This window comes from Macaca mulatta, chromosome 5 (genome assembly GCF_049350105.2).
Source record: "Macaca mulatta isolate MMU2019108-1 chromosome 5, T2T-MMU8v2.0, whole genome shotgun sequence".
NCBI lineage: Eukaryota > Metazoa > Chordata > Mammalia > Primates > Cercopithecidae > Macaca > Macaca mulatta.
The window spans coordinates 53,725,652-53,753,084 of NC_133410.1; the positions used below are offsets into that span (position 1 = coordinate 53,725,652).

At 38.3% G+C, this 27,433-nt stretch overlaps 1 protein-coding gene and 2 pseudogenes across 2 annotated transcripts in view; 2 read left to right on the top strand and 1 right to left on the bottom strand.

Annotated features, from left to right (window-relative positions):
• Window positions 1–417: 417 nt before the first annotated feature.
• On the bottom strand, window positions 418–6,558 carry LOC697531 (importin subunit alpha-1 pseudogene; annotated as a pseudogene).
• Window positions 6,559–7,967: 1,409 nt separating this feature from the next.
• Window positions 7,968–27,433, top strand: part of ANTXR2 (ANTXR cell adhesion molecule 2) — a 160,974-nt gene continuing 141,508 nt past the window's right edge. The window contains exons 1-7 of one of the 2 annotated variants that reach the window (XM_015138456.3): window positions 7,968–9,126; window positions 9,893–9,964; window positions 12,049–12,120; window positions 25,312–25,393; window positions 25,861–25,968; window positions 26,116–26,184; window positions 26,987–27,067. In XM_015138456.3, the coding sequence (XP_014993942.3) occupies window positions 8,975–9,126; window positions 9,893–9,964; window positions 12,049–12,120; window positions 25,312–25,393; window positions 25,861–25,968; window positions 26,116–26,184; window positions 26,987–27,067 (636 nt within the window). In that variant the 5' untranslated portion in view covers window positions 7,968–8,974. The remainder of the gene's footprint in view (window positions 9,127–9,892; window positions 9,965–12,048; window positions 12,121–25,311; window positions 25,394–25,860; window positions 25,969–26,115; window positions 26,185–26,986; window positions 27,068–27,433) is intronic. The other variant, XM_015138457.3, reaches the window with a different exon arrangement.
• LOC114678620 (U2 spliceosomal RNA) lies at window positions 24,152–24,267 on the top strand (annotated as a pseudogene).

Consider the following 27,433-nt stretch of genomic DNA (forward strand, 5'->3'; position numbering starts at 1 on the left):
CTCTGGCATCCTAAGACAGCTTCTGCCTTCCAGTGTTGACTCTCTCTCTCTGTTTATTCTCTGACACCCTGTGTGGGAATGACCGCCTGCATGGAGGTCCATGTTTGGGCTCCAAATACTCCACAGTGAACTTTCCCCCATGCAGAAGTCCTCCTAATTTTTTTTTTTTTTTTTTGAAGTACGGACTTTAATGTTTATTTACAGGACACTGCAAGATATGAAATTCCACATAGAAATAAGAAACCCATTCAGAGGACAAGCTTCATACAGTATGTACAGTTGGAACTGCTCAAATATAGTTTCAGTGTAAAAAGTGCTACAATAAGAAACCACATTTAAAAAGAGTTCTTAGCAGAGAGACAGTAAGACAAAATACAAAATATAGTGCACAACAAATACATACCTCAGCTACATGATCTAAAAGTTAAAGGTTACAGGAGTCCCACACTGAACTTGGAAGGTATAGCCTTCAGAGGTAGTCTCTGTCACAACATTTTGATCTTCCTCTTCCTTTACTGAGAAATTCTCCTCAATTAAGCTTAACAAAGCCTTATACACAGACTCATTTTCATGGTTTTGTAGAGCTTCAATGTGTCTAAGCCTCCACATTCTTCAATCATACTAAGTTTCTGTTTCACATAGTTTCTCAGCAGCCTGAAAGATGTTTGAAATGGCATTCAGGATAACCAGAATAATCTTGGTATCTTTGGAAGTTAAGAGGTTCATCAGTGGTGCTATTATGCCACAATGAATGAGGTATGTAACCTGTCCAACTGTTCCACCACTGGTATAGCTGGTCACGGCACATACAGCCTCCTTCTGTGTCTTAAAATCTGCCCTGGAGAGAATGTTGTGAGGAATGGGACTAATCCATGATTCACAAATTGCTGTATCTGGTCCTGATGGACAGCTGTGATGTTTGACATTGTCCATGTAACTTCCTTCAGAATGTTAGTTTTGGGGTTGATGAGCAGGCTGGGGAAGACGGCAAGTGCTCCTGCATTGATCACAACCCGAGTCTCTTCATCTGTACCAGTGACAATATTCCTTATGGGTCTTAGTACAGGAGTCACAGTTGGCAATTCAGAAGCTCCTAGAAGCTTCACAAGTTGGGGCACAACTCCTGTTTTCAAGAACATGTCAATTCATTTATTTGGACCATCAGTAAGGTAGGAAGTAGTCCAACACGTATCTGCTAATGCTTCTGGATCATCATGATGCAGGAGCCGAACTAAGGTAGGAAAAATTTGCTCAACAGCATCTAACAGGAACAGGTATCTGTTAATACTTCTGGATCATCATGATGCAGGAGTCGAGCTAAGGTAGGAAAAATTTGATCAAACAGCATCTAACAGGGGTGCAGGATTATTGTAGCAGCAGACGATTGAAAGTGTCCAGGTAAGATGACATAAGTAACCACACACTAAAGATGACATATCGGGAACTGCAAGAAGAACCAAGAGTGGGTCAACTGCACCATACTTAATAACCAAGTCTCGGAAAACTAAACCATCACCTGCAGTGTTTCCTAGAGTCCATACTGCTTGTTCACTGATGTGAGCCTGGGGAGATGCCAACATAGAAATGAATGCTGGGATGGCACCTCCATCTACCACAGCCTTAGTTTATTCTGATGTCCTAGAAGCAATGTTTGTGAGTGCCCAAGCAGATTCAAACTGAATAGGACTACAATCAGTTCTGCCCAAGAAGGACACAGATTTTGGAATCAAACCAGCCCAGATTATGTTGTCTGTGGGGGACTGTTTTTCTCTAGAAAGCAGTTTCACGCAGCTTGAGTAGCTTGGAGCTGACTTTCCACATTATTGCTTTTTGTGCTGTTGACAATGTCATCAACAGACCAATTTACTGTGCCCTGGTTTTTGAGGTTTTCCTCCAGTAGAGAAGCAGCAGCATCAGGAAATGAGCTTGCATTTCTCCTCTTCAGCATTTGGTCATCCTTCTTAGCTTTCCTCAGCTTCACATTGATTTCTATTCTGTGACACCTCATTTCTGTGCTGTCTTTTCACTTGTTCTTGAATCTGTTAAGTCAGGCAGCTGGTATATTAGCATTCTCATTGGTAGATATGGTTATGAGACAAAGGAAGGAAAGCTGCAAAGCAGGCCCAGAGTTCCACAGGAAACGATGCAGGGATCGGCGGCTGTGGGGCAGCTGCGCTCAAAGCGTCCACTTCGACTCAGCTCAAAGACAGTGTTGTTTTCCTGATCTTAATTATGGTCAGAAACCTCACCTCCTTCCCACCTCCAGGTAATCGGCTCGCTGGCTTATTTCTCTACTCCTCATGCTGGGCCACCTTCCCAGGTAGACACTTTCTTCACCCTTCTCAGCCTCCAATGCTTCACGCCAGGCTGTCCTTCCCTGCACCATGGGGACACTCTCCTTTCCCTGCTTGGCTTTGGGCACATTGCTTGGACTACTTTACTGTAGCTCTGCTCCACCCTAGCATCCAGTGCTTGGCCCACCTAATGGCTTTTGACCTGAATTGTTCAGTAAGAGAATGGAAGGCAAGAGAAAGAGATAGCATTTGATACCTAGAACACAGTATCAGGGAAATGGGAGTACAATATGAGGTAAATCCAAAAGGTATACTTGTGCATAGAAGGGGAGCAGTGACTCTCATGGTTTCTCTGGAGCATCAAGTATATGAAGGGACTAGACTTGATCGAGGTAAGGATACAAAGCTAAGTTGTAATGCTATCGTGGAGGGCCTTCCATTGTTAGGAAACCATATTCCATTGCAGTAACTAGGTAGGTGATTAATACGATTGGTTTTATACTTCAGGTGATTAATTACATTGAAGTATGGAGAAGGTATAGGAAGAATAGAATACTATTAGAGTAATTCCTTTGAGAATTGAGAAATTGACCTGCACCAAGGCTAAGGTAGAGGGCATGAGAGAAGCGAGCAGTTACATGACTTTAGCATTCGAGGATGCCAATCCAAGCCTGAGCTGCGTTGTGAAGGTCTGACATTGCACATGAGATAGGACTTTCATCAAACTAGCTGCCAGGTGTCTTGGCTTTTTGTTTTTTTGGATATTCTGGATGCTGTAGTTGTAAGTGCTGTAGTTGCCTCACCTAGATTCCTCCTTCAGGGCTGAAACACTAATTTCCCCACAGCCAGGATTTTTCTGTTGACTGCTCACAACTCTCCTCATAACTGCCCCAAGCTAAAAGAAGCTGCCATTGTTTAAGGTTATGCCTTCCCCTTGTGGAGGGGAAGCCCACATTTAGTGAGTGATCCATGAGGGGAAACAAAACCCTGGCTCGCTTGTCTCACTCAATTCAGGGCAACTATGAAAGGCTATCACAGCTCCAGAGTTACCTTTGGTGGTTGGCTGAAGCCTCCTTTGGAATTCCATCATAGTTCAAGTTTCCTTCTGACAATTCCTGCTTCCCTCATCCCTTCGTTGAGGCTTTGCTACATGCCTCAATATACCTCCTGCATGCAAATCTCCGAATCTCAAGTCTGTTTCTGAGAAACTCAATTTGAGACACATTTGGTCCCAAATGCCGATGTTAGTAATCATTCTCTAACATTAGTTAGCACCCCTATTGTCATACATGCAGATATTAATTTAGACGCAATCGCACCTTCCAAAAGCATTTTATTCACTCTCAGGAGCTAGTTCAGACATTGAGGAAATCTAGTTCTTTAATGACTATACCTGATAAAAGTTGAAATAAGCTTTATCACTTACAGGTAGTGAAAATTTATTTTCTTCCTTTGAATCACTGTAGACATTATATAATGAATCACTTCCCATGTGACATGAATATGAATCATTTTCAGTGTGGTACTCAACTTCCAGGAGAGTCACGTCTACAGTCGTGCATGCCATAAAAGATGTCTACTTGTAAATAATATAGATTATATAATTTTTTACACATAAAGAATACTTTTATTGTTGTTGCTTATTTGCCTTTTTGTTTGTTTATTTGTTGGGGTATGGGGTGACAGAAATAAATTAGCGATAGGAGATTGAAAATACAAACTGCTTGAGAAAGAGTTTGTGTTTAAAACATTACCAGATACACAGTAGGTATCAGTAAACATTTGTTAAATGTAATAAAAGACCAGTAAATAAGTAATTAAATGTAATTTAACATGTAGTCCATCGGAGCTCTGCAGGTAGGAAAAAAAAGGACAATGATGGGGGTCTAGTGAAGACTTTAAATCATCAGGTGTCAATCTCAAGCTATTCTAACTGCATTAAACTGTATTTAAAATGTTTTGAGGTTCATTAGCATTTTTATTAATAAGGTGATACATTCTAACACTGAGTTAGCAGTTTGATTTAATACAAATAATAATTTTCAAAGAGTGGGGGCATTCATGGATTGTAAAGCCAAATAATTCAGTGGACATACAAATAATTCGACAAAAGAGAAACATTTTAGATTTATTTACCTACATAATGCAATATAGAGTCTCTCTTTCTTTCTCTCTCTTAAAAAATTTGCATTATCCCTCCCATTCTTGACGTCAAATTGAAAGCTAAACAGGGTCCCAGCATGCTGTCATGGTACAAAAGTCAGTTTGAAACCTTATCTGGCTATTCTCCAGCTGATATAATTCCTGGAGTACTCTCACTGATGGAGGAGAAGGGAAAGTACTGCTGTTGCTACCAGTTCTTTTTCACGGCTTGGAGAGATTTTCATGTCTGCTTTTGCTTTCACCTTCCCTCATTATTGCTTAGGAAAAGAATGACCAACAGTTTTGCTTGCCAGGAACTATCCCAGGGACTGCCCTAGTTGTAGTGTGGAAAATCCTATGTCCATGGGACGGAAGACACCCCTCAGTCTGTGACAAATTAGGACAGTTGGTCGCCCCAGTAATTAATGATCTTCTGATTAATTTTTATTAAATGAAAGTGATTTGATTAGTTATTGGTCTGGGCCAGATGAGGCCATTTTTTGCTTTGCTGTAGATCTTACGCGAGCAAGCCAGTGAGATGAAAAATGCTTCAGGACTGGGATGAATTCTTTACCCAAGCAAACAGATAAACAAAAGAGTGGTACTATTTTTTGGTATGTCAATAATCTCTGCTAGCCTTGTACTCAAGAAAGAAGAACTGAGTGGGGGTACTCAGAAGGCCTGAGAATCTTGAGGAAGAATGAGTTTTAAATTCGAGGTGTTTTGCTTTAGTTTGAGCCTAGGACAAGGTGGATTCTTAGAACAGCTTGGGAAGTCCCAGAAGATGAGCAGGAAATTAGTCAAGAAGCTAGGGATAAAGGAAACCAACAAATGTGAGTTTCAAAATACTTCCTCAGGAGGTTAGAGTAAATAGTTAGGATCATGTCTCATATTTCTTTGCCTTCTGTCTCCTTCTAACATGAAACTAATTGTCACTTTTTTTTAGCATACTTTTTTTTCCCCAGATTTTATTCAATAACATGCTGATGTGGCATATAATGTCTTTGATTCTGTCTTAAGATTAAAGTTGAAAATGGAAACCAATTTCAACCAGCAGTGAGTAAAAATCTTCCAAACTTGAATAAGCTGTTGATAGAAATTTCCTGAAAATGTCAGCCTGTTTCAGTTCTGTTATGGGAGGTCAAGGAGATTTATGCATTCGGGTTGGACCCAAATGTGAAATGAGAGGTGGCAACACATACTTGGAGACTGGAGGGCTACAGAAGTAATCAGAATGTCAGAACCTCAAGAAAAGATGAAACCAAGGAGGACAGAATTAAGGTGCTTTAAGAACTTTCTTAGGACTTTCTTAATTAGTCTTAGGACTAATTAAGGACTTTCTTCTAGGGCTTAATTGTTTGAAAATTATATTTCAAACATATGAACGGAAGTTTCCTTCTTACAAAAGTGAAAAGAAGGAATGTATGTTTCCTTCTTACAAAAGTGAAAGTTATCTTCCATCTAGTTAACCCCTTGCCCCTCAGTATCTTCCTCACTCCATCAGGTAAAAAGTGGCAGATTGATGCAGTTGATAGTGGTGGAATTTCCATCCCCAAGTGACCAGTCGGCAAAGAGTGAGAAGGGATGTTAGCCACCCTCCATTCAATCTTTGACATTTGTAGTGAGCATATTTTCAAAATGGAGGTCTGCCTGTATATATTGAAGTTTTCATCAATTCGTAACTCTCAGGTTAGCTGTTATAGTGATGATGGTCCAAGGTACCATTTCATTTTGCCTTTGTTAAAATAGAGATGATAAGACTGACAGAATGTACTCTGTGTCCATAAGACATCAAATTATAAAGAAGACCTAAGACCATGCCAGGCAAACTACCACTACACTTAAAAAAATAAACTCTATTCTAACTGCCACAAGGGTTTTCTTTTTCTCTAGCATCTAAACAAACACTGGCCTCAAGATAACCAATATTGAAACAATTGCATCTTACTGGCTGCAAGACACTAATTAAATAATCCTCCACACCTACCCCTGTTCTATGAGCCATAATTACAGCTTTGACTGGACAAGAGACTGATTTTAATAACTTTCTCCTGATAAGAGACCACTGACCACAGACTGGTTCTGGCCGGTTTACAGAGGCTGTGGCACTGAGCGCCTTCATGTCTTCTGTTTCACCTTTTGACATACAGGGCCTAAATATAATACATTTAATTGTTAAGTCTCCACCTCAAAGTGAACATGAGACATAGGCAACATGCATGTTTATATGTTTAAAAGCATGTTTGCTTACTAAACATGCATGTTGTATATGTCCCATGTGCACTTTGATGTGAAAACTTAACCCACCTGCTTCAGAAATATGCATAGCTCATGTACCCCTTGCTTCAGGAATATTCGTAGTTCCTCCTATAACTTGTTGAATATGTATATTTGGCCAACTCATTCAGCATAAATTCCTGTTCCACCCTTACCTCCCTCAGAGTGCCTGCTTTTTATCTCTGTCAGAGGCTACACTTCCCAGCCTGTCAAGAAGTCCAGCCTGCAGCTGTAACCCTTTATAAGAAATGAAGTTCTCCTTTCCAAATTTATGAACCTCAGGATTGTTTGTCTCCTATCACACTCAATATAAAATATCTGAATTCCTTATCTCAGTAAACAAAGCATCACATAATCTGGCCCTTGCCTATTTCTCTTACATCATCTTACCTGTAAAGCTCCAGCCACACAGTTTTTTCTTTCTTTTTTGAATATGCTAAGCTAATGTCTATGGACCTTTGCAGTAACTTCAAGTGTTTCCTCTTAGAGCTCTTGGAATGACTGGGTCTTTTTTGTTAGTCACCGAGTCAGTCATTCTTTATCATCACAATATTTTAAGTTTCTGCAAGCCACCTATCTAATATGGACATGTTTTCCTTGCTTATGTATTTATTTCTTATTGTCTGCTTTCACTCTTCAGCCAGACTGTCAGCTTCATGAAGGCAAGGGCTTGTTATCTTGTTCTGTGCACTAACCTCCATTTCTGGAATAGTGCCTAGCAAATAATAGGCACTCAGTGAATCTTTGTTAAAGTTATTGATTTTTATCTTCAAAGAGCTGACATATCTGGTTGTATATCAAATATAATAAATGAAAAGTTAAATACATACGGCAACAAACAGAAGAGATGTATATGTAAGTACTACAAAAAGCATTGATTTTGTTAAAAATGAAAAGGTAGTAGGTTCTAAAAGCCAGTTTTGACTAAGGGAGGGCGGAAGTCACGGAGGTGAGGGGAAGACAGAGGAGGGAGGGAGAGCAGAACTAGTAGACAGAGGATTTGTGCACCAACTTGAGTGCTTGCACAAGTTTTGCAAAGGAGACCTAGCTTGCCCAAAGCGGAAATTCTCCAAAACTGGAGCTTGCAGGGAATGATAGTGGGCTGAAATATTTTGAGGTACAACTTTCCACTCCCAAAGATGCTTGCTATACCCTCCCACTCCCCACTCTGGCCTTTCCTTGGCTTGGCTTTTTTTTTAGAAAAAAAAAAAAAAAACCCCAAAAACTAAGCAGGTTTCTTTAGAAAAAAAAAGAGGAAGTTCATAAAGAGTGTTTGTGGTAGTAGGGGGTGGGGTGGAGTGAGGAGTGAGGAGGCCACCTCCCATGGAATCCTTAGTCTTGGATTTGTAAACCACGCAAAGGGGCTGTTTTAGCACAGCTGCTAAAATAGGCCAGGCCTGCAGGATATACGGGTATGTCTAGTTTCTACAGAACTTTTGTTTTTCTAAACTCTTTCTTCCTTTTCCCAAATCTGGCAAGCGTTAGTCATCTTCAACTCGGCAGAAACCCACAAGTGTGCGTGTGTAGCTTGGAGGCTTCAGCTGGGGACCCGCCCTCGTCCCCGGGCGCACACTGACACACGCAGCCTAGACCTGGCCCGAGCGCGCTCCTGGCCTCGGCGTGGCTTCTCTCCAGCCGGGAGTCCCAGGGCCAGCTAGCCTCCTCCCCTAAAGGGGACGGCCCGTCAGCGCAGTGCCAGAGTCCAGCACCGGGAGGAAAGTTTCGGAGTGCGGAGGGAGTTGGGGTTGCCGGAGGAAGGGAGCGGGAGGAGAAGGATCTCCACTCCTAGTTTGTTCTGCCGTTGCCGCGTCCCAGGGACCCCTTGTCCCGAAGCGCACGGCAGCGGGGGAACTTCAGCCCTCCGGGCGGGGTGGGCTCCAGGTCCGGGTCCGAGGCGGGCGCTGGAGGCTCGGCCCGAGGCCGGAGAGGAACTCATCTCGCGAGCTGTCGCCGTGGGCCCGCATTGTCTGCAGGAACTCTCCGGAATCGGGAGGGGGAGGACTGGATCGCGCTTCCACTGGGATTCGTCAAGAGTTCCGGCGGCAGCTGCGGCGGTGGCGGAGACTGCCTTTGTCCTCTCAGGACCTCCCTCTCTCCCTCCCTCTGTCAGCTGGTGGGTCCCGTTGCCGCAGGCGCCGGCGCCTCAGCTGCTCGCCGCCCCCCACCCCAGAGTGCGTCCCGGGTGACTCCCGGCACCTTTGCGACCCTCCCGAGCTGAAGAGACTGCGAGCGGGAGGGATTCTCAGGTCCCCGGCCGCAGGATGGTGGCGGAGCGGTCCCGGGCCCGCAGCCTCGGGAGCTGGCTGTTCCCCGGGCTGTGGCTGTTGGCGCTCAGCGGTCCCGGGGGGCTGCTGCGCGCCCAGGAGCAGCCCTCCTGCAGAAGAGCCTTTGATCTCTACTTCGTCCTGGACAAGTGAGTGTGCGAGGGACGTCCAGGGTCTCCTGGTGACGGCTGCACTGGATCAGCTGGGGCTGAGGCTGAGATGCGTGTGCGCGCCCCGGGGAGTGGTGTTGGAAACCCGCGGAGGGGTGCCCTGTTGCTGTCTTCTTCCAAAGGGCAAGCGGTTCGGATCTGTGTAGGCGGAGATCAGTGGGGTGGGAGGTAGTGATTGGAGCCGTGGGCTACTTGGCTCTTTGGGGAGTTAGGGTATTCACTGTTTGCCAGTCTTTGGGCCTCTTGGGAAATGGGAATGTGGCCTGTTGCGGGCCAGCTCCATCGGCCACTTAGTCCTTACCCACTTCCTCGACCCCCGCTCGTATGCAGGCTAAAGTTTGCCTGGTTTTATCCTAATCATAGCGCTTTCATTGGAGCCAGGAAAAGCCTAGGGTTAACATGCCCAATGTGGTTTGCATTTCCTGCGAAGTAAGGTTTCTGTGTTTACTCTGAAGAGCTGGGTTCCACTATAAACAATTAGCAGGCAGGTATTGCCCCCAGAAAATGAGCGGACTACTACTACTTCTTCTTCTTCTTCTTTTTTTTTTTTAGATGGAGTCTCGCTCTGGGGCTGACTTCTTTAACTCTTGGTAGCACCAAAGTTTCAGCTACAGATACCCTTACTTAGCTTGACAAAGAGGCCAGGTGCCCCCATGTTCGTGACATTGAAGAAGGAACCATTTCAACATGTTTACTTTTCAGTTCCGTGTTTTGTTTCTCTGATCAGTTCAATTTCATCTTTCAGGTCTGGGAGTGTGGCAAATAACTGGATTGAAATTTACAATTTCGTCCAGCAACTTGCGGAGAGATTTGTGAGGTATCTTTCTTATTTTACTTTTCTAGGCAGTGGAGAAGTAGAGCAAAGTGTAGAATTTCCCTTTTCTGAAACCTTTTATGGGAAAAACTTTTCCTGAAATGTTACTTTTAAGTGCCTCAAGGTCGTTATTGCACACATGGTGTTATTAGGACAGCCCTTCAATCCTTGAGGGATTATTTCATCTGGATCCCAGAAACTTGGCTCAGACTCCAAGGAAGCATCTTCAAATACTCTTCCAAATGTCTTTTTCTTTCCGAATTTTCATCTGTTTTGAATTTCAGTTATGCTTTCTCATAATTTATCACATTAAAAAATAAATTTTATGCGAATAGTATCCATAATATATTTTCCTTTCCACACATTTCTTAGCATTATAGAAGTCCTCATTAAAACAAACAAAAAGTGTTGGAAAACTTCAAATGAACATGTGTTAATAACCCACTACCAGAAAAGGCACTTGTGTGTGTGTTTAAAGCAACGACTTGTGTTTACACAATGTGTGGGTGTGTGGTTGGTTTAAAATTTAACTGTTCTATATATGCAATAAGCATCACCAGGAAAGACTGGTTTCCTCTCCTATAAAAAGCATTACTGGTATGAAATCCAGCTTACTCTCTTATTTAGAGGTAACTAGGAATTAGTGGCATCTCCGATTTAAAAATAACCTCAGGACCTCAGGACACTAGGCTTTTGAGGCGTTTTCCTTCTTTTTTTTTTTTTTTAAAGAAAAAATGCAATGAGCAAACACAAGTTTATCAAGATAATGGAAAGGACATGAATAGGAACTGTATCATTAAATATTGCTTCTTTCAGTCTTGTTAGCCCAAATGTTTTCTGTAAAACAGGCTTGGATGATCAAAACATTTTGAAAGTCATGTTGCAAGTAACTTCAAACAATCTGTAGAGGCCTAGGCAATCCTTGCTTTCAGTTATTGGCAGCAGTAAAGTTATCCCTATAAAAATGTATGCCTGTCCATGTTCAATCATCAGTCCCTTGCTTAAGAAGCCAAGTTTAACACTCATTTCTGGACAGGGTCTGAGGTAAAGCTGTCTAGGAAAGAAAAACAAACAAGATCCTATATCCTTAAATGTCAAAGGCAGAACAAACAGTTGTTTATAAATTTTCTAATTTAATCCTTCAATGTGCAAAGGGTGTCATGTAGATTCTGATCAAAAGCAATGAATCACATCACTACAACATTTTAAAGAAGCAAGCTCTTATCTTACTCATTGATCTGGTTTTTAAGTTGGAATTCTATAATACACAGTTGTCTGGCTCAAGCCTAGTTGCTCAGTTACTAACAATATATTGTAGGAAGTGAATAAGGGGTGACTAATGAAGAGACTGACTTTTATAACATGTAGAAGCCTTTGAGAGCATTCTGGTTTTCAGTTTATAGATTCTAGTTTCATATCTTCAGTTTTGGACCTTAGTAATAGTTGCAGAGAGTGTCTGAGAAGCAAGAGCCATTCTGTGAGAGAAATGCCTAAAACTTGAAAGAAATAGCTGACTGGGGCACTTGTTGCCAATGGAAAATAGGATGCTTGAGACTTAGAAAATAAAAAATGCCTAAGCAGAAAGTGATTTATCAGTTTCTTTCACATTCTCCATGACTCTTTAAGTAGTCTTACTTCAGGATGACTTTTGTATAGACTCATATCGCAGTTATGGTCATTAAGTCAAACTGGGTACTCTCCAGCCCTAAGTATTGATAACCATAATCATTTTGAAGGGCCTGGCCTCCTTTAAAGGAAATGTTGTAGAACACCAAGGGAAGAGGAATTTTCTATGAAAGAATTTTACATCAGCATAGAATTTATCTTTCCAGTTAGTCTCTTTCTAAATGCAAGTCCTTATGGGTCATGGAGGAGTATGTGAGTGCTGGGAAGCATTGACTAAATCGAACATGACTTATGCAACAATGTTAAGCAGAGTTCATCTATTTACTTAGGAAATGCCATTTAAAAGAAGACTGGACCATTCAGGGAGACCAATTTTAAATGAAACTCCGTAACTATACATCTGTATTGTATCAGTATTTCTTTTTAAAAATGTTTTAACTGCCTCTTTTCTTATTTTGCAGCCCTGAAATGAGATTATCTTTCATTGTGTTTTCTTCTCAAGCAACTATTATTTTGCCATTAACTGGAGACAGGTTAGTGCATTATCGTTTCACTGCAGGCTTTTAGTAGAGATGAATTTTAAAGGCGTGATTGATATTTCCAAGTGGTGATTCAGGCCTCTCAGTGGAATCGAGCAGATGCACAGACAATTCAGTTCTCTAATAGAAGGGAAAGGAGGTATGAGTACTATAAAAGAGCAGTTAATCTGAAAGTCAATATCATTTATAGTGGCTGTGGAATGTGCAGTGAAATCTAGATCCCTTAGTTGTATATTCACTACTTCCTACCTTCCCCGGCCTCTCTGTTACTGTAAGTAGTTCTGCATTTTTCTTGTTTAGACATAATATATTAATCAACCAGGAATTTGAAGAACATTGAGGGGGAGAAAGATATGGATCCTTTTGGATAATTTCCTAGATTCAGCAGACATCCTGGATTTCTGGTCTTTTTCTGAGGTCCACTGATGCTGAATGTATTCACCTTTATAAAGGAACTCAGTATATATCAATATGTATATCAATATAACTCTATTATCTATCTATCTATCTGATCACCTTAGTGCTTTTTACAAGGTGTCTTTTTCCAAACCAATGTCACAGTGTTTCATAAGACCATTTCTATGTCATTCAAACAGTGTCAATGACAAGTTAGAAATAGTCATTGACATATTTTATGTTCTTTTTATTGTTTGAGACAGAGTCTTATTCTGTTGCCCAGGCTGGAGTGCAGTGATGCTATCTTGGCTCACTGCAGCCCCCACCTCCCAGGTTCAAGCAATTCTCATCCTTCAGCCTCCCGAGTAGCCGGGATTATAGACACATGCCACCACACCTGGCCAATTTTTATATTTTTTTAGTTGAGATAGGGGTTTTACCATATTGGCCAAGCTGATCTTGAACTCCCGACCTCAAGAGATCTGCCTGCCTTGATCTCCCAAAGTGCTGGGATTATAGGTGTGAGCCACCACACCCCACCTCACTGACATATTTTAAAGAATGGGATCCATAGTGGGAGGGAGCTTTCATTCTTCATTTTTATGTCTACTTTATTTAACACAGAGTATGTAAGCTAGTTTTTGGCCAATAAATTCTTGTTGAATGAATGAATGAGTGGTTTCCTGTTATTTTGAAATAAAATTTCTCCGAACTGTAGTTTTAGCAAGTGAAGCTGGTATACTTTGTTTTGCATGATATGTGAATTTCTGAAAAGCTAACTGTAAAAACAGTTTTTTTGTAAATTAAATTTTCCCTTGAAAAGGTCAAGAAAGATATTATGATATCTAAAGAAACTGGGGGAGAGAGCTTGTTTATAATTCACTTAATTGATTTAGAAAATTATCCATATAAGATTTTAATCTTTGCGCTTTTAGTGTTCCTTTTCCTAGAGAGGAAATCTCTCTGTAGATGCTGAGTGTAGCCTAGGATCTTGTCTTCCCATTGATACTTCTCCTTTCTTTCTTTTTTTTTTAATTTAATTTTATTTTAATTTTAAGTTCTGGGAAAAATGTGCAGGGCATGCAGGTTTGTTACATAGGTAAATGTGTGCCATGCTGGTTTGCTGCATCTATCAACCCATCCCATGCATTAGCTATTTATCCTGATGCTCTTTCTCCCCTGCAGCCCCCACAGGCCCCAGTGTGCATTGCTTCCCTCCCTGTGTTCATGTGTTCTCATTGTTCAGCTCCCACTTACAAGAACATGCTGTGTTTGGTTTTCTGTTCATGTGTTGGTTTGCTGAGGATAATGGCCCTCCTTACTTTCTTGCGTGGATGTGAATCTCATCAGGAGCCTGAGCCATGGTAGTCCACAACCCATGTGTGGCAGCTTTCTACACCCAGTGATTTAACAGTTCTTGCCTTTAGGAAAATAAATTTTCTCCATTGCCTAGCTTAATTTTCCAAAGAAACAGCTTTGGATCCAGCCTATCCAAAGAAAAAAAAAAAAAAAGAACCATTTTAACATTTATGGCATTCCTATATATAGAAAAACACTTAGCACCATGCCAGACTTGTAGAAACTCTCAGTCATTGATAGCTGCAAACATTGTGCCAGGTTCTTTGCTAGACACTTTGCATACAGTTCCTCAGCACTTTGAAAATGAAGTGTAGGTCACTGGGTGACCAGATTGGTGTTGCTTAGACATGCATGGAAGGGGTTTAAATCTTTAACCTGCGTTAGTGATTCTTCTTTCATCAATGGTTGAATCTAATAGGGGAGACACTGAAATAGGTTACAGAAGAGGCCTTTCTTTCAAGAGGCAGCATAATGTTGCAGCTAAGAGTCACTAGACCGAATCTACCTGTGTGTAAATCCTGGCTTTCCAATTTACTAGCCAAATGGTTAAGGACAAGTTGCTTAACCTCTGTATGCCTCTTGTTTTTCCATCTATGTAATGACGGCAATGATGAAGATGATGCTAGTAATACCTACCCCATAAAATTGTTACATGTATGAAGGTTGATGAATGTGAAGTATTTAGAACAGAGTCTCGTATATAAGTTTTCAAGAGATAAGGGCTTTATCACTATTATTATCATCTGGAGCTAGGCAGTATACAGTATTTTAATGATCCGACAAGAATCATGCTTACATAAAGAAAATATTGCCCTGCTTAAAAGGATTTATAATATTCCAAGAGGAATTTTAATAACACTATTTGCAAATTGTTTTATACATAGTTGGTTCCTCCGTCTCTTCCTAAATATAAAAACTTGAAGTTTTAATAAATTTCGCTATTTGTGGCATTTTTAACTAGTTTAGGGTGGCAGAAAATAACACTGAGAATGCCTAGGCTGGTGTTCCAGTTTGCCACTGACTGATTTGTAAACTTGGGGCAAATTGTATATCAGTGTATCAGTTTTTATGTCCATGAAGTGCAGGACATAAAATCTGCCATGTTTTCTTAGAGTTATTGTGAAGATCAAAATAAGATAATGCATATAAAGTTACTTTCTATAGCATAGAACAACCTCCAATAAAGGACATTATTTTCTTCTTCTATATTGCTGTTTTACTAATTTTATTTAATTAAATCAGTAACTTCTCAAGATTCTATGGTCCTCTATATTTGGATATAGGGTCACTTTTCTTCCATTACACACTTCTAAGTGTGAAGAAACAATTTGCATGTTATATGCAGATCAGTAAACAGATGTTTCCACAACTATTGTGAATCTTTGTTTCAAAGCCTAGAAATTGGAATTCTACATACAAACTATTAATATCTTGATGTCATGTATTACCCTCACGAATAGATCAGGGTGTGTGAGGAAAGCAAAGGTTAAGCAAAGAAAACCAAAGGTTAAGCACTGCAGGTTTCACAATTTTGTTTCTAGCACTCATAATTCTTCACAATCTTGGTAAATAGGTAGCTCTTTCATGTTTCTCAGAGTGTTGCTAAAGATTCTCAGTAGAGATGAAGCAAGATTAGAAGGTAGTAAATACATACCACAGGGCTGTGTCTTCTGTTACGCTTTCAGCATGGTATCCGGTACTATGTAAATGTATGAATAAAGTAATAAACATGCCAAGATGATGTTATGCATTTTATATACTCATAACTTAAAAACCTTATTCTTTTCAATACTTTAATTTGAAACACTCCCTTCTTTTCTCTTGCTCTCATGATTTTTACCCTCCATATATCTGTTAGGCCATTCATCCACCTACCCACCCACCTACCTAAAGACTTGCTTATCTTATATTCAATGCATTGAGTACTGTGGAACCTGGGGTACCACAAAGATAAGTAATCTAGTGTGAGTGTGAGTAGAGGGATACACATACACATAAATAGCCCAGGGATGTATTATAGGGTTAGGTAAGAGAAAAATGCCAAGTGTTGATTCAGTATGAAAATACCCAGCCTTTCAATAGTAGAGAATTTGGAATCAAGACTAATAAAAAAGTATTTTTAGTTATTATTTTGCATAATTGGGGATAGTGAATTAAACTCAGTTCTATATTATGCTAATACTGTAACAGAGATTTAGTTGAAAACATTTATTGAACAATTATTATGCATCAGGCAGTGTGCTAAATACTTTCCATGCATTGCTTCACTTAATCCTTATATGAACTTCATGTAATAGATACTGTTATTACTTCAACTTCACAAATGAAGAAATCAAAACTGACAATGAAAAAGCTGCTTGTCCAAGCACACACAGTTAACAAGTTGCAAGCAGTATATTGGCTACAATAATCTTTTAAAGTTAAAGCAGATATTCCACTCTCATGCTTAAAACAATCTAATCACTTAGACTGGAAAGCCAGTGTTTCCCAAAGGCCTAAACGCCCCATCCTAGTGCCCCAGCCAGTCCTCTCCTGCAACGTCGTGTGGCACAGTCTAGCTCAAGTGGTCTTCTTTCCATTCCCTGAACAGACCGAGCTAGTTTCCACATTAGGACCTTTCTCTGCTGTAGATCTGCCCCTAGCTGGCTCATTCTCGTCATTTAGGTTTCATCTCACATGTCACCTTTTCTGAGAAGCCTTGCCTGGCCACCAGGTCTAAAGGAACCCCACCTCTCCTCCCCAGTAATCTCTTACAATACTGTATTTGGTTATCACATTTTCAAGTTGTCCTGTTAGTTAATTTATTTTTATCTTAATGACTCTAATGTAAACATGAAAGCAGGAGTCGTCATTTGTCTTGTTCCCTCATGTATCCCAATACCTAGAACAGAGCCTGATGCTCAGGAGATGCTCAATAAATATTTGCTGAATGAGTGATTGAGCTGCTATGACTTCAGAACCTTAGTTATTGGCTGCCATCATAGATTGTCCTTTTTGTGAGTATACCACATAATAAATAATTTTATATTTGCTATTTTTCTTATTCCTACTCTTACAAATCAGTTATAAATATTTACAACTCCCTTTCATTACACTTGCCCCCAAATTGAAAATGTCCTGTACTTGTTTGACCTGAGCACAATAATGAATTACTGGGGGAAAAAAATGTTCCATAGGCAAACTTGTAGGAAATTATAGAAAAGTCACTTAATTAATTTTGAACAATATACACATTTCTATTATTTGAATTTTTTTTCTAATTTTCTCTAATTTCTTAATTAGAATTTTTTTTTCTAATTTCTTAAAAGCTGAATTAAAATTTTACTTGTGGAAAAATTGTTCTTTATATATAGTAAGTAACTTATTAATTGCTACATTCTTTTTAGAGGAAACTTGGTAGTTTCTATAAAAGTCTAGAAGGTTCCTATCAGTAAGTCTACTTTTTGGGACTAGGTCCTACTGAAATACTAGCATTAGCATGGAAAGGTAGGGCTATATACAAAATTGGATACTGCAGCATTGTACATAATAGTGAAAAACTGTATTCAATCTAAATGCTTATCAATTGATGATACTATAGTTAAATTAGAACATATACATAGGATGGAATACTATGCAGTTATTAAGAAATCAATACATATTTTCAAGAAAATCTATAGGAGATATATTAAGTGTAAAAGCAAGTTGCAGATACTCAGTATGATTTTATTATTATAAAATAAAAAGAAAACAAAATCCTTAACTGTTCATATGTTGGGGGGTGTATGTGATTGAAGATGCATGAAAAGAAGTCTAGAGAATATACAGCAAATTGTTAACAATGACACTGTCTTAGGCATGATATTGAAGGTGGGAAAATCCTTCACAATTTTAATTTATATATATATGTGGTTTGATTTTATTTCAACAAGAATGTATTATTTATAAAAAAAGAATGCTGAAATTAATGTTACTATTTTGGAATCAAAATGGAATTCACAGGTTGGAAACAAGAAGAAGCATTCAGGAATAGAGCATATTCAACCATTACTATGGAGAGTCCTGAGGTTTTCTGTTAATGAAAAGACGGGGATTGGACCTTGGGCGGAACAGGCATAGGAGCTACATACTAGCTGTGTGACTTCTGACAAATTACTTAACCTCTTGCTGCCCAGTTCCTGGGCCAGTTAATAAGAGTGAATTATTGCTACCATACAGCAATCTTGAGATAAGGAAATGTGTATAATGCATGAGAAGGACTAACTGTGGTTCTGACACGTAAGAAGAACACAATGGGTATTTATAACTTTATCAATTCACTTTTATTTCTTTGCTTCTATCACCTATCTGCAACTACCTTTTAATTTTTTCTCATTTATAGTTTTTCATTTTCCTTTTCTTCTTGTTGTTTTGATGATTGGATAGGAAGGAGGCCAAGGCTAACATGGGGTTTGGTAGTTATCAGTGGACACCATCCTTATTTTCATCATGATGTGCCAGGATTCGAACAGATGTTTAAAGAAATCAAAGGACTATGCTCCAAGTGACACTGCTAAGCAGCTAGAGCCGAGGTTCACACCCAGGCCTGTTCTGAGCGTGAGCACTTCACCACCACACTGTACTCACACTCTCTAGGTTCCCCTTCTCCAGGTTTCACATTTGTCAGAATTTGTCACAACTCAAAAACATCGTCATTCCCTAAATTTATTCTATTCTTAAAAACTAGCGAGGGGGTGAAAAGATGAGACAATAGTTGGGTTAGCTTAAAAAAAAAAAAAAAATTCCATTAGGGAAGTATTTACTCCTGTTTTTAAAAGTCTGTTTTGGCCACGCCTTGTGCTAACCCTGACGGGTCCAGGCAGGGGAGCAACTCAGATTCCAGTGATGGACATGTTAGCGGTCACTTTCACTGAAGTCCCACATTGTTTTATGAGTATGTTCTAGAAAATTAAGTACACTGTTACTCATGCCTGGGAGACAGACCTGGCATATGGAAGTGGTAAAATGCAGGGGTCGATTTTTTCATGATTTAGTAAGGCAGTAAGTGGGAAATTGGAGTAAAAATATGCAAAATGCAGCAGGCCTGAACTTCAGGTGTGAACTGAGTACCACACTTTGGTAGGTGCAGGCCAAACTGGAGAACACTTCTGACAAAATTCGGATTCTACAGGGTATTTTGTGAGCAGATATTTCTGGATCTATGACTGCTACCTTGGATTCGCTGGTCTGGACTCTGGACCACAGAAACCTTGGCATATGTTGGCATTAGAATGACGTGTTAAATAAACAAAAGCATATTTTTACATAAACTATGATAAGATATGGCTAAAACCCATTATTTCCCAGGATTATAGAGTGTATTAGTAATGTGTATCTTTAGAAAAAATCTCACTCTTTGAAACCTTTAAACAATTTTTAAGTTGAGGAACTCGGTGAGAACAAATTACTTGTTAGAGGTTCATCCGTTAAGCAGTATGTAGTGCAGTAGTATATAGTAACACAGTTAAATAGAGCAGATATATGTGAATGAACATATTTCTCTTAATACAGTTTTTCTCTGTTTTTCTCACTTGGGTTAATTTTGTGGTTTATTAATGGAAGGAGACAATAGAAGTATCAAAGTTTATTGAGCAGGTACTATATATTAGATATTTTACTAAATTCTTCATATGCAGTACCTCAGGTAAAGTACAATTGTAAGTGAATTCTAAGTGAATTATAAATGATTAGTAATTTTGTATAGTCATAAATAACATCTTGAGAACATTTTTGTTTCATATTCTACTCAATCTATTAAATTTTACCCTAAAAGAAACATTTCAATTGGATGCTATTAACTGACTAATTATCATAAAATGCTTATGTATTACTACATTTTGTTTTGGAATTACTGTTTATTTCAAGTACATTAAGTCTCTGGCTAATAATCTATTGAGAGTAATGAAAATAATTTACTTAGGATATAAATACCTATAGCATTCCTGCAATTATATAAATTGGCATTTGACAACATGAGTGTGTGAGTCTTTTTGTTTTAGTGGTAGATTATGTCTTTGGTGGCTTCCAATAGAGCATAGAATACACACGCACGCGTGCGCGCACACACACTTTTTACTTTTTAAAATCTGGGGCTAGGCCTGTGATTTATTTACTTCAATCAGTAGAATGCAGCAGACATGAACATGAAACTGCCAGTTTCAGTTCCAGGCTTAAGATTTATTAAGGCATGGTAGTTTCCTCTATCATTTTCTTGGAAACCATCTGCCATATGAAAACTTTGACTACTCTGAAACCACCATGCTAGGGAGAAGCCCAACCTAGCCATGTGGAGAAACCATGTGGAGGAGAATCAAGACTGGTCAACAGTCCTAGCTGAGCTCCTAGGCAATAGCCAGTATCAGCACTGGCACCAACTTGCTAACCATGCGAAGGCATTCTGCTTCTAGCCATTCCAGTGGCTCAACTGGTGGCATGTGAAGCCTGAGAACTGCTCATTCAATGCACAGTGCCATAAGAAACAACCAATTTTGCTGATACCACTAATTTTGGGGTACACTAGACTCCCCTTATCTGAAGGAGGTCTGTTCCAAGAACCCCAGTTGATGCCTGAAACAACAGGTAGTGCCAAACCCTATATATGTGGTGTATTTTTCTATACATATTTATGATAAAACTTAAGTTATAAATTAGGCACAGTAAGAGATTAACAACCATAACTAATAACCAAATAGGACATTTATAACAATATACTGTAATGAATCCTTACAGTGGCCCCATGGGGGAGAGATTTATATTCCTATTTTATAAATGAAGAAACAAGGTTGAGCTTGGAACTAATCTCTATTCTATCTATAAGCTCATGTAAATCTTCATCCATACCATCCCAGAAACTATTCATGGTTTAAGAGATTATCCTATTTACCCAAAACTCTTACACAGAAGCAATGACTGGCAAAATAGGTAATGCAGAACGCATTCCCATAACACAGGAATGTTTTAAAATTAGGTTAGATCCGAGGTTCTTAATCCTGGCAGCACATTAGAATACTCTGGGGAGTTTTCAAAGGCCAGTGATAACCCTGACCCATCACAAACCTGTGAAGTAGAATCTCTTCAAATAGAGTCCAGAAGAGTTTTCAAAAATCCCCTCAAATGATTCCAGTGTACAGCCAGGGTGGAGAACCACAGTGCATCTATAGAGCTTTATGTGAGTGACTCCTGGACTGAGTGCGAGGAATTCTCACATCACTGTGTAGGATCACAGTGTTCACATATAACAGATGCTCAAAAGATAAGTATAGACTCATTGACTGAAACCCTGAAAGAGCTTTGAAATCTGGAAAGTTAAGATGATGTGCATTGGAAAGTTCAAGTACTGTACAGACACATCATAGAAAGAAAAACTAGGAGATACTGAAAATAAAAATTATGGCTTCATTGTTAGTTGGTCAATTCAGGATTCTCTGCAAACTATTTTATGACACCATAATTTCAGCCTATCTTTATTTTAGTTATAATGCCATGCATACCTTCCACATACAAGTGTTTCAGAGAAAAGTCACTGATATAGTACAGTGCATGGCAGTTGTGGTGGCTATTTTCCCTTCCCTTCCTCACTCCTCTCCTCCCCTCTCCTTCTCTTCCCTGCTCTTCTCAGCAAAGAAATTAGGGAGATACAAACAGAGCTGAAAGTGAAAATTTCATACATTAAAAAATTAGCCAAGGCTGGACGTCGTGGCTGAAGTGTGTAATTCCAGCACTTTGGAAGGTCAAGATGAGAGGATTGCCTGAGACCAGGAGTTCAAGACCAGCCTGAACAATATAGTGAGACCGCATCTCTACAGAAAATTTAAAAGTAGCCTGGTGTAATGGTATATGCCTGTAGTCTCCACTACTTGGGAGACTGAGGTGGGAGGGTTGCTTGAGTCCAGGGGTTTGAAGTTGCAGTGAGCTATGACTGTGTCAGTGCACTCCAGCCTGGGTGACAGAGTGAAACCCTGTCTCCAATATATATAAAGCCTCTAAATGAAAACAAGGAAAACACCATATATATATATGGCGTTTGTGTGTCTCCTCTTTCTCTTCCTCTTTTCCCCTTCAGTTGATAATGGAATTTGGTGCCCCGATTCTCAATTAAAAAAAACCCAGGGCTTTAATATAACATTTTGTTTGTTCAATTCCTGTCTCTTTCAAAAAAATATTTGAGGCTGCATAGAAATTAATAGTGTTGCAGAAAATTAATAAAATATAAAAAGAAGAGCGCTAAGATTTTGGAAAAGGGGGTGAAACACTATGATAACCACAGGAACTTAACAGAATTGTGTGAATGAGTAGGAAATTTACTGTGGGCTTCCCCAGTAGTCAGTGCAAGAAATAAGTTTGCATGGTTGTCAAGTGCTGAAAAGAGGAAGTACATAGCAACTACTTAGGGGTGACAAAGAAATTTCTGCTTTGAGACGTTATAGGGAATGATGCGTGTCATGACAGCAACATCCTTGACAACTGCTTCACAACAAATACAAAGTAGTTTCAGTATTGCTTTTCCATGTAGTTGAAGACATAACTTTAAAGACGAACTCAGTGAAGCTGATCTTCTAAGATGTTGAATCCCAGAAGTTGAACTTATCTTTATAACATAACCTTTCTTTCTTCTTCTTCTTAAAATTTTAGTCATTTTCTCCCTTGCTTTCATTTAGAGGCTTTTTTTTTCTTTTTTTTTTTTTAACATTACAGTGTGGATGACTGATTTCTGTTTTTAACCTACCACATTATTTTGCTTTTTGCCCGTTAACTGTTTACCAGTTGAAAAACTTAATATTTATTTTCAGTTGCTTGGGATTCTTTGAGGGTCTGAGATCTGTCTTGCCTGTCTTGTTTTGACCTTTGTTTCCCCTAAAGTGACACCTTGTTGATTGATAAGAGGCTGACAGACTTCAGGTAGTTACCCTGAAGGGAGTACAAGGCCAGGACTCACATGTGTTTTTCTTGGCTTTGGAAAAGGGTCACTTTCCTCTTAGGGTCATGCAGCTGGCTGCAAAAGTAATGATGGGATTAAGTGGAGCTTGGAATCTTATGGTGCAGGTATAGGTATGGATAGAAAAACCACGAAGTGCTCTCTCTCTTCCAGTGTAATAAGCTAGCACATATCTGCCTGTACCAAAAAAAACCTTGAATCCATGTTTGGCAAGTTCCTTTAGCTTAAAGTCTTGTGCTGGTGTTGTCTGGGCCTCAGCAGCAATTGTGAGCTGATTTGAACTGAATGGAGAAGTCTGTCTTATGCAAAATCTGTTTGTGTAAACTTGCATTTCACTTGTTGGCAGCAAACATTAATGCTTGAGGACACACTGCCACTCATTTCTGAGAAGCACCAAATATTTGACTTTTATCTGCATTCAGACAGAATCAATTTCAAGTTGTTTCTGTAGCTACCAAACATAAATATTTTAGATAAAACAAGCTTATGAATTACATAACTTATGCTATCATATTATAATTTTTTTATGGTATATTGAAAAATTTATTGAACACTCACTTTGCAAATGACATTAAAATAAGTACAGAGCAGGGGAATACATCATAAATAAAAGACACGGTAATAGCCTAAGGTAAACTTTCAGCATAGTTGAAAAGGGAATATTTAAATTAAATTAAATTAGTTAAATTATTAGAAAGTTGAATGTTTTTAGGAGAGAACTTTTTTATCGTGGTAAAATATGAATATGAGTATGGCTAGAAAGCTTGGGGTGACTCAGAAAAAAAGAGTGTCATGAACTTAAAGAAAGGTTCAGAATAGGACTTTAAACCAAGTATTTAAAAAGACAGTTAACAAGAGTTAATAGAGATGAGTGAACCAGGAAAGAGAAGGATTAGGGTCGTACCTTGAACATTGTCTTCTGTTTCCTGGAAACTTTATGATATGGAAAACTTGCCTGGTGATATTTTTTATTGCGATATAAAAATACAATCAAGAAGTTACTTTTAAAACATGTATAAGGCTCTGATAATGGATTATTTATTTCAATTATTTGAAACACAATATTGCCACATGACAAAATGTTTTGAAATTTTTTTCGACGTTTTATAACAGCATGTAATATAAATGTATACACACATATACCTATACATATAAAATGTTGTATATGGCCCTAGTAAGTTCCTTGATGTTAAGATGATACTTCTTATACTTAATCTCCTTCATCTGTCATCCTCAGTAAGAGTGAGTACTCTTCATGTGTTATTTAAAATTTTATAATTCAGTTTATCATTTCAAGAATTTTAAAATGCACTTCTTATCACTTCTCAGCCTTTTGGCTAAGATCAAGTGTAGTATCCATTCTCACCAGTTAAAAAGGCATTTTTTTTTTGCTTATATTGAAAAAGTCTTAAAATAATATCTTAAGATCTTTTCTGATCTTTTAAATTCATTATAAAACAAGTTTTGAATTTAGTTTGGATAATTTTGCCACATTATTTTACTTATCTCTTAAGATAAGTGGTTTTATTTATTTTCGAGGAGGTTTCAAATCTGTATTTTAAAAACTCTAAAAATAGGGTCTTCCCTTAACTCATACACATAAAATAGCTCTTAATAATATTGTAGTCATACCCCATTTGGACAAACTCAGTTGGGATAGTGAATTAGTCATGATGAAAGAAATTATTCTATAGTTTTTAGTTGTTTTCATTCATAGTGTCTATTCCAATAATTTCGTTCATGAAAGAAATTATTCTATAGTTTTGAATTTTTTTCATTCATAGTGTCTCTTCCAAGAATTCATTACCTTCTATTTCATCCATCTATCCATGCATTCATCCATCTATCTGTCCATCAACTTATTTCTTCATTCATTCATGAAATATGTATTAAGTACCTACTGTGTTCAAGGTAATGTGCAGGTGTCTGGATGGGTGAGAAGGTATCACAAAAGCAGAAAAATCATGAGACCTGTGACTCTGGGAGACAGTAAGAAAAAATGTTAATTTCTGTAAGTAAGGGCTAAATAATGTGCTTTAGCAATTCGCAGATAACAAGGAAAATTTCCCACTTTTAGGGAGATGGAGTGAGTGTTTCAGAAATGCTTTGTCATTGAAGCTGATCTACTCGATTCTTGTATTTTTGTGGATGAGGGAAGGTATGTTTTACTCCTTTTAGGAAAACAAGAGTGATTGAAGATATCTGATCTCAGCTCAGAAGGCCTAGAATATGCTAAGCTTTTTCAAGACATTGTTAGCACATCAATGCCTATTTTTGGTAGATAATATACAAAAGTTATTAAATACTTACCAAAATGACAAAAAGTATAGGAAGTTATCTGCTTTCAAAGCCCATGTTCTTTCCTCTGCTTCCTACTGAAGAAAGCTTAGTTAACAATACTGCCATGTTTTCCAAGAAGTGTTTATTGTTATCTTTGCTCTTTGCTCATTTTTTCTTTTGTTTAATATTACTTTCAGAGGCAAAATCAGTAAAGGCTTGGAGGATTTAAAACGTGTTAGTCCAGTAGGAGAGACATATATCCATGAAGGACTAAAGCTAGTAAGTTCTTTTACATTTGTAAGTATGGGAGAGAATGCTTTCTGTGGTGAAATATAACCCTCTAGCAAAGCTCAATAACCTCATTACATATTTATCTTAAAGTTTTTTAAGTGCTTTTAGTTGTTCTAGAGATGAGACAAGTAGAAAAAATTATTTACTCTGGTGATGAGAAAAATTAAGATGGCATTTTGCCTTTTAAGGAAGTTTCCATTTCCCTTGGGCCCTTGTGGTTATATTAAGATTAAGCAGTCACAGTTAAAAATCTATATAATTTAAAACCAATAGTAACTACTCTGTAATGTGAATATATGCATATTTCAAATAAAATAGTTAACACAAATTACCCTGTTTTAAAAGCTAGCCAGTAATATTTTGATTTTGTCAGACTTACAAATTCAGCTTGATGGAACATGCTGGTTAAAAGTTAAAATTAAATTGTGAGTTGGATAATTATTCTTCATTTTCAGGCGAATGAACAAATTCAGAAAGCAGGAGGCTTGAAAACCTCCAGTATCATAATTGCTCTGACAGATGGCAAGTTGGACGGTCTGGTGCCATCATATGCAGAGAAAGAGGTGAGTATTGAACTGAGACTGTTCTCTACACCCCGCTGTACATTGCTGTGTGTCTCAGAATGTATAGCTTGATATTTGAATAATTCACTTTCTCCCTCTCCCCTCTCTCTCTTTTTTTCTCTCTCTTTCCTTCCTCGTTCTCCATAGGCAAAGATATCCAGGTCACTTGGGGCTAGTGTTTATTGTGTTGGTGTCCTTGATTTTGAACAAGCTCAGGTGAGTTACAAGAGATCTGCAAACTTTAATCTGAACCACATAATTGTCTTAAGGATAGTTTAACAAATTCTTTTCACTGATGACATTGTGACACTGGTCGATTGTTAAAGATTTTTTTTAGAAGTGGCTGTAGGTTTTGAGTTCTACCTTAATAATGTAAGAATTTTAATAGGTTTTGCTACTGAAAATGAAACTTTAAATCTCTCAATTGTTTGGTTTGGTAAACTAATATAAGATAAACATTTGGCTTGAAATGATACACATATTTCTTTTTAACTAAACTAATGAAATGTTATTATATATATAATATATAGTCATTCTAATGTTAGAATTTCTATTTTATTTAAAATTTGACTCTCAGGTATGCAGGAATTTCAGAAGTCCATCTAATGGAAGTCTGATCATTTTTCTTACAAAACCATTTTTTTCATGAGACTTAAGGGTTTATATATTTGAAAATATTTCACTCACGAAGTTATTTTACACTTAAATTTTTGCATGAGCATGGTTTAGACTCCTGAGTCTTATGCTGTTGACAGCTATTAGAGTTCTGCACTGTTGTGAAATTGCACTTGGGGTCACCTTAAAGGTACTCTGACTGATCTCAATTTATTTTGTGGTAATACATTTAGAGTAACACTAGTATCATCACCTTCAATTCCTGGCCTTGAACACAGATCACACTGGTAAATTAATCCTGTGGAGTAATTTTTCAGATGAACATAACTGAAATGTAATGAAGCTTATAAACTGTTGTATGTATCAGCCATTCCTTAATCAAGTCTTCCTCTTCTTTCTAAAGCTTGAGAGAATTGCTGATTCCAAGGAGCAAGTTTTCCCTGTCAAAGGTGGATTTCAGGCTCTTAAAGGAATAATTAATTCTGTGAGTATTTCTCTGGGAGCAGGAAGGGCTCAAAATTTTGTATATTTTTTTAAACTATAAGAAGTAATCTTAATATCCAGTGCAGGTGGTCATTATCTAGAGGAAAGAGGTTAAGAAAGAGATTTGTTTAGTATTGCAAACAGTGTAATTCTAAAGATCTGAATTTTGTTTGTAACTGACATTTGGTATTAATTCTTGCATCTTGGGCTCTGTGAGACTGGGTTTGTGGTTTCAAGTTTAAGATTTTAAGTTTCAGACACTTTCACACTTTGATTATGGAGTTAACTGCCTTAATATCCTGAAAGTTTTATAGGTTTTACAGGAGAAATTTAAAATAAAAATTTGGAATGAAATGTGTGATAACTC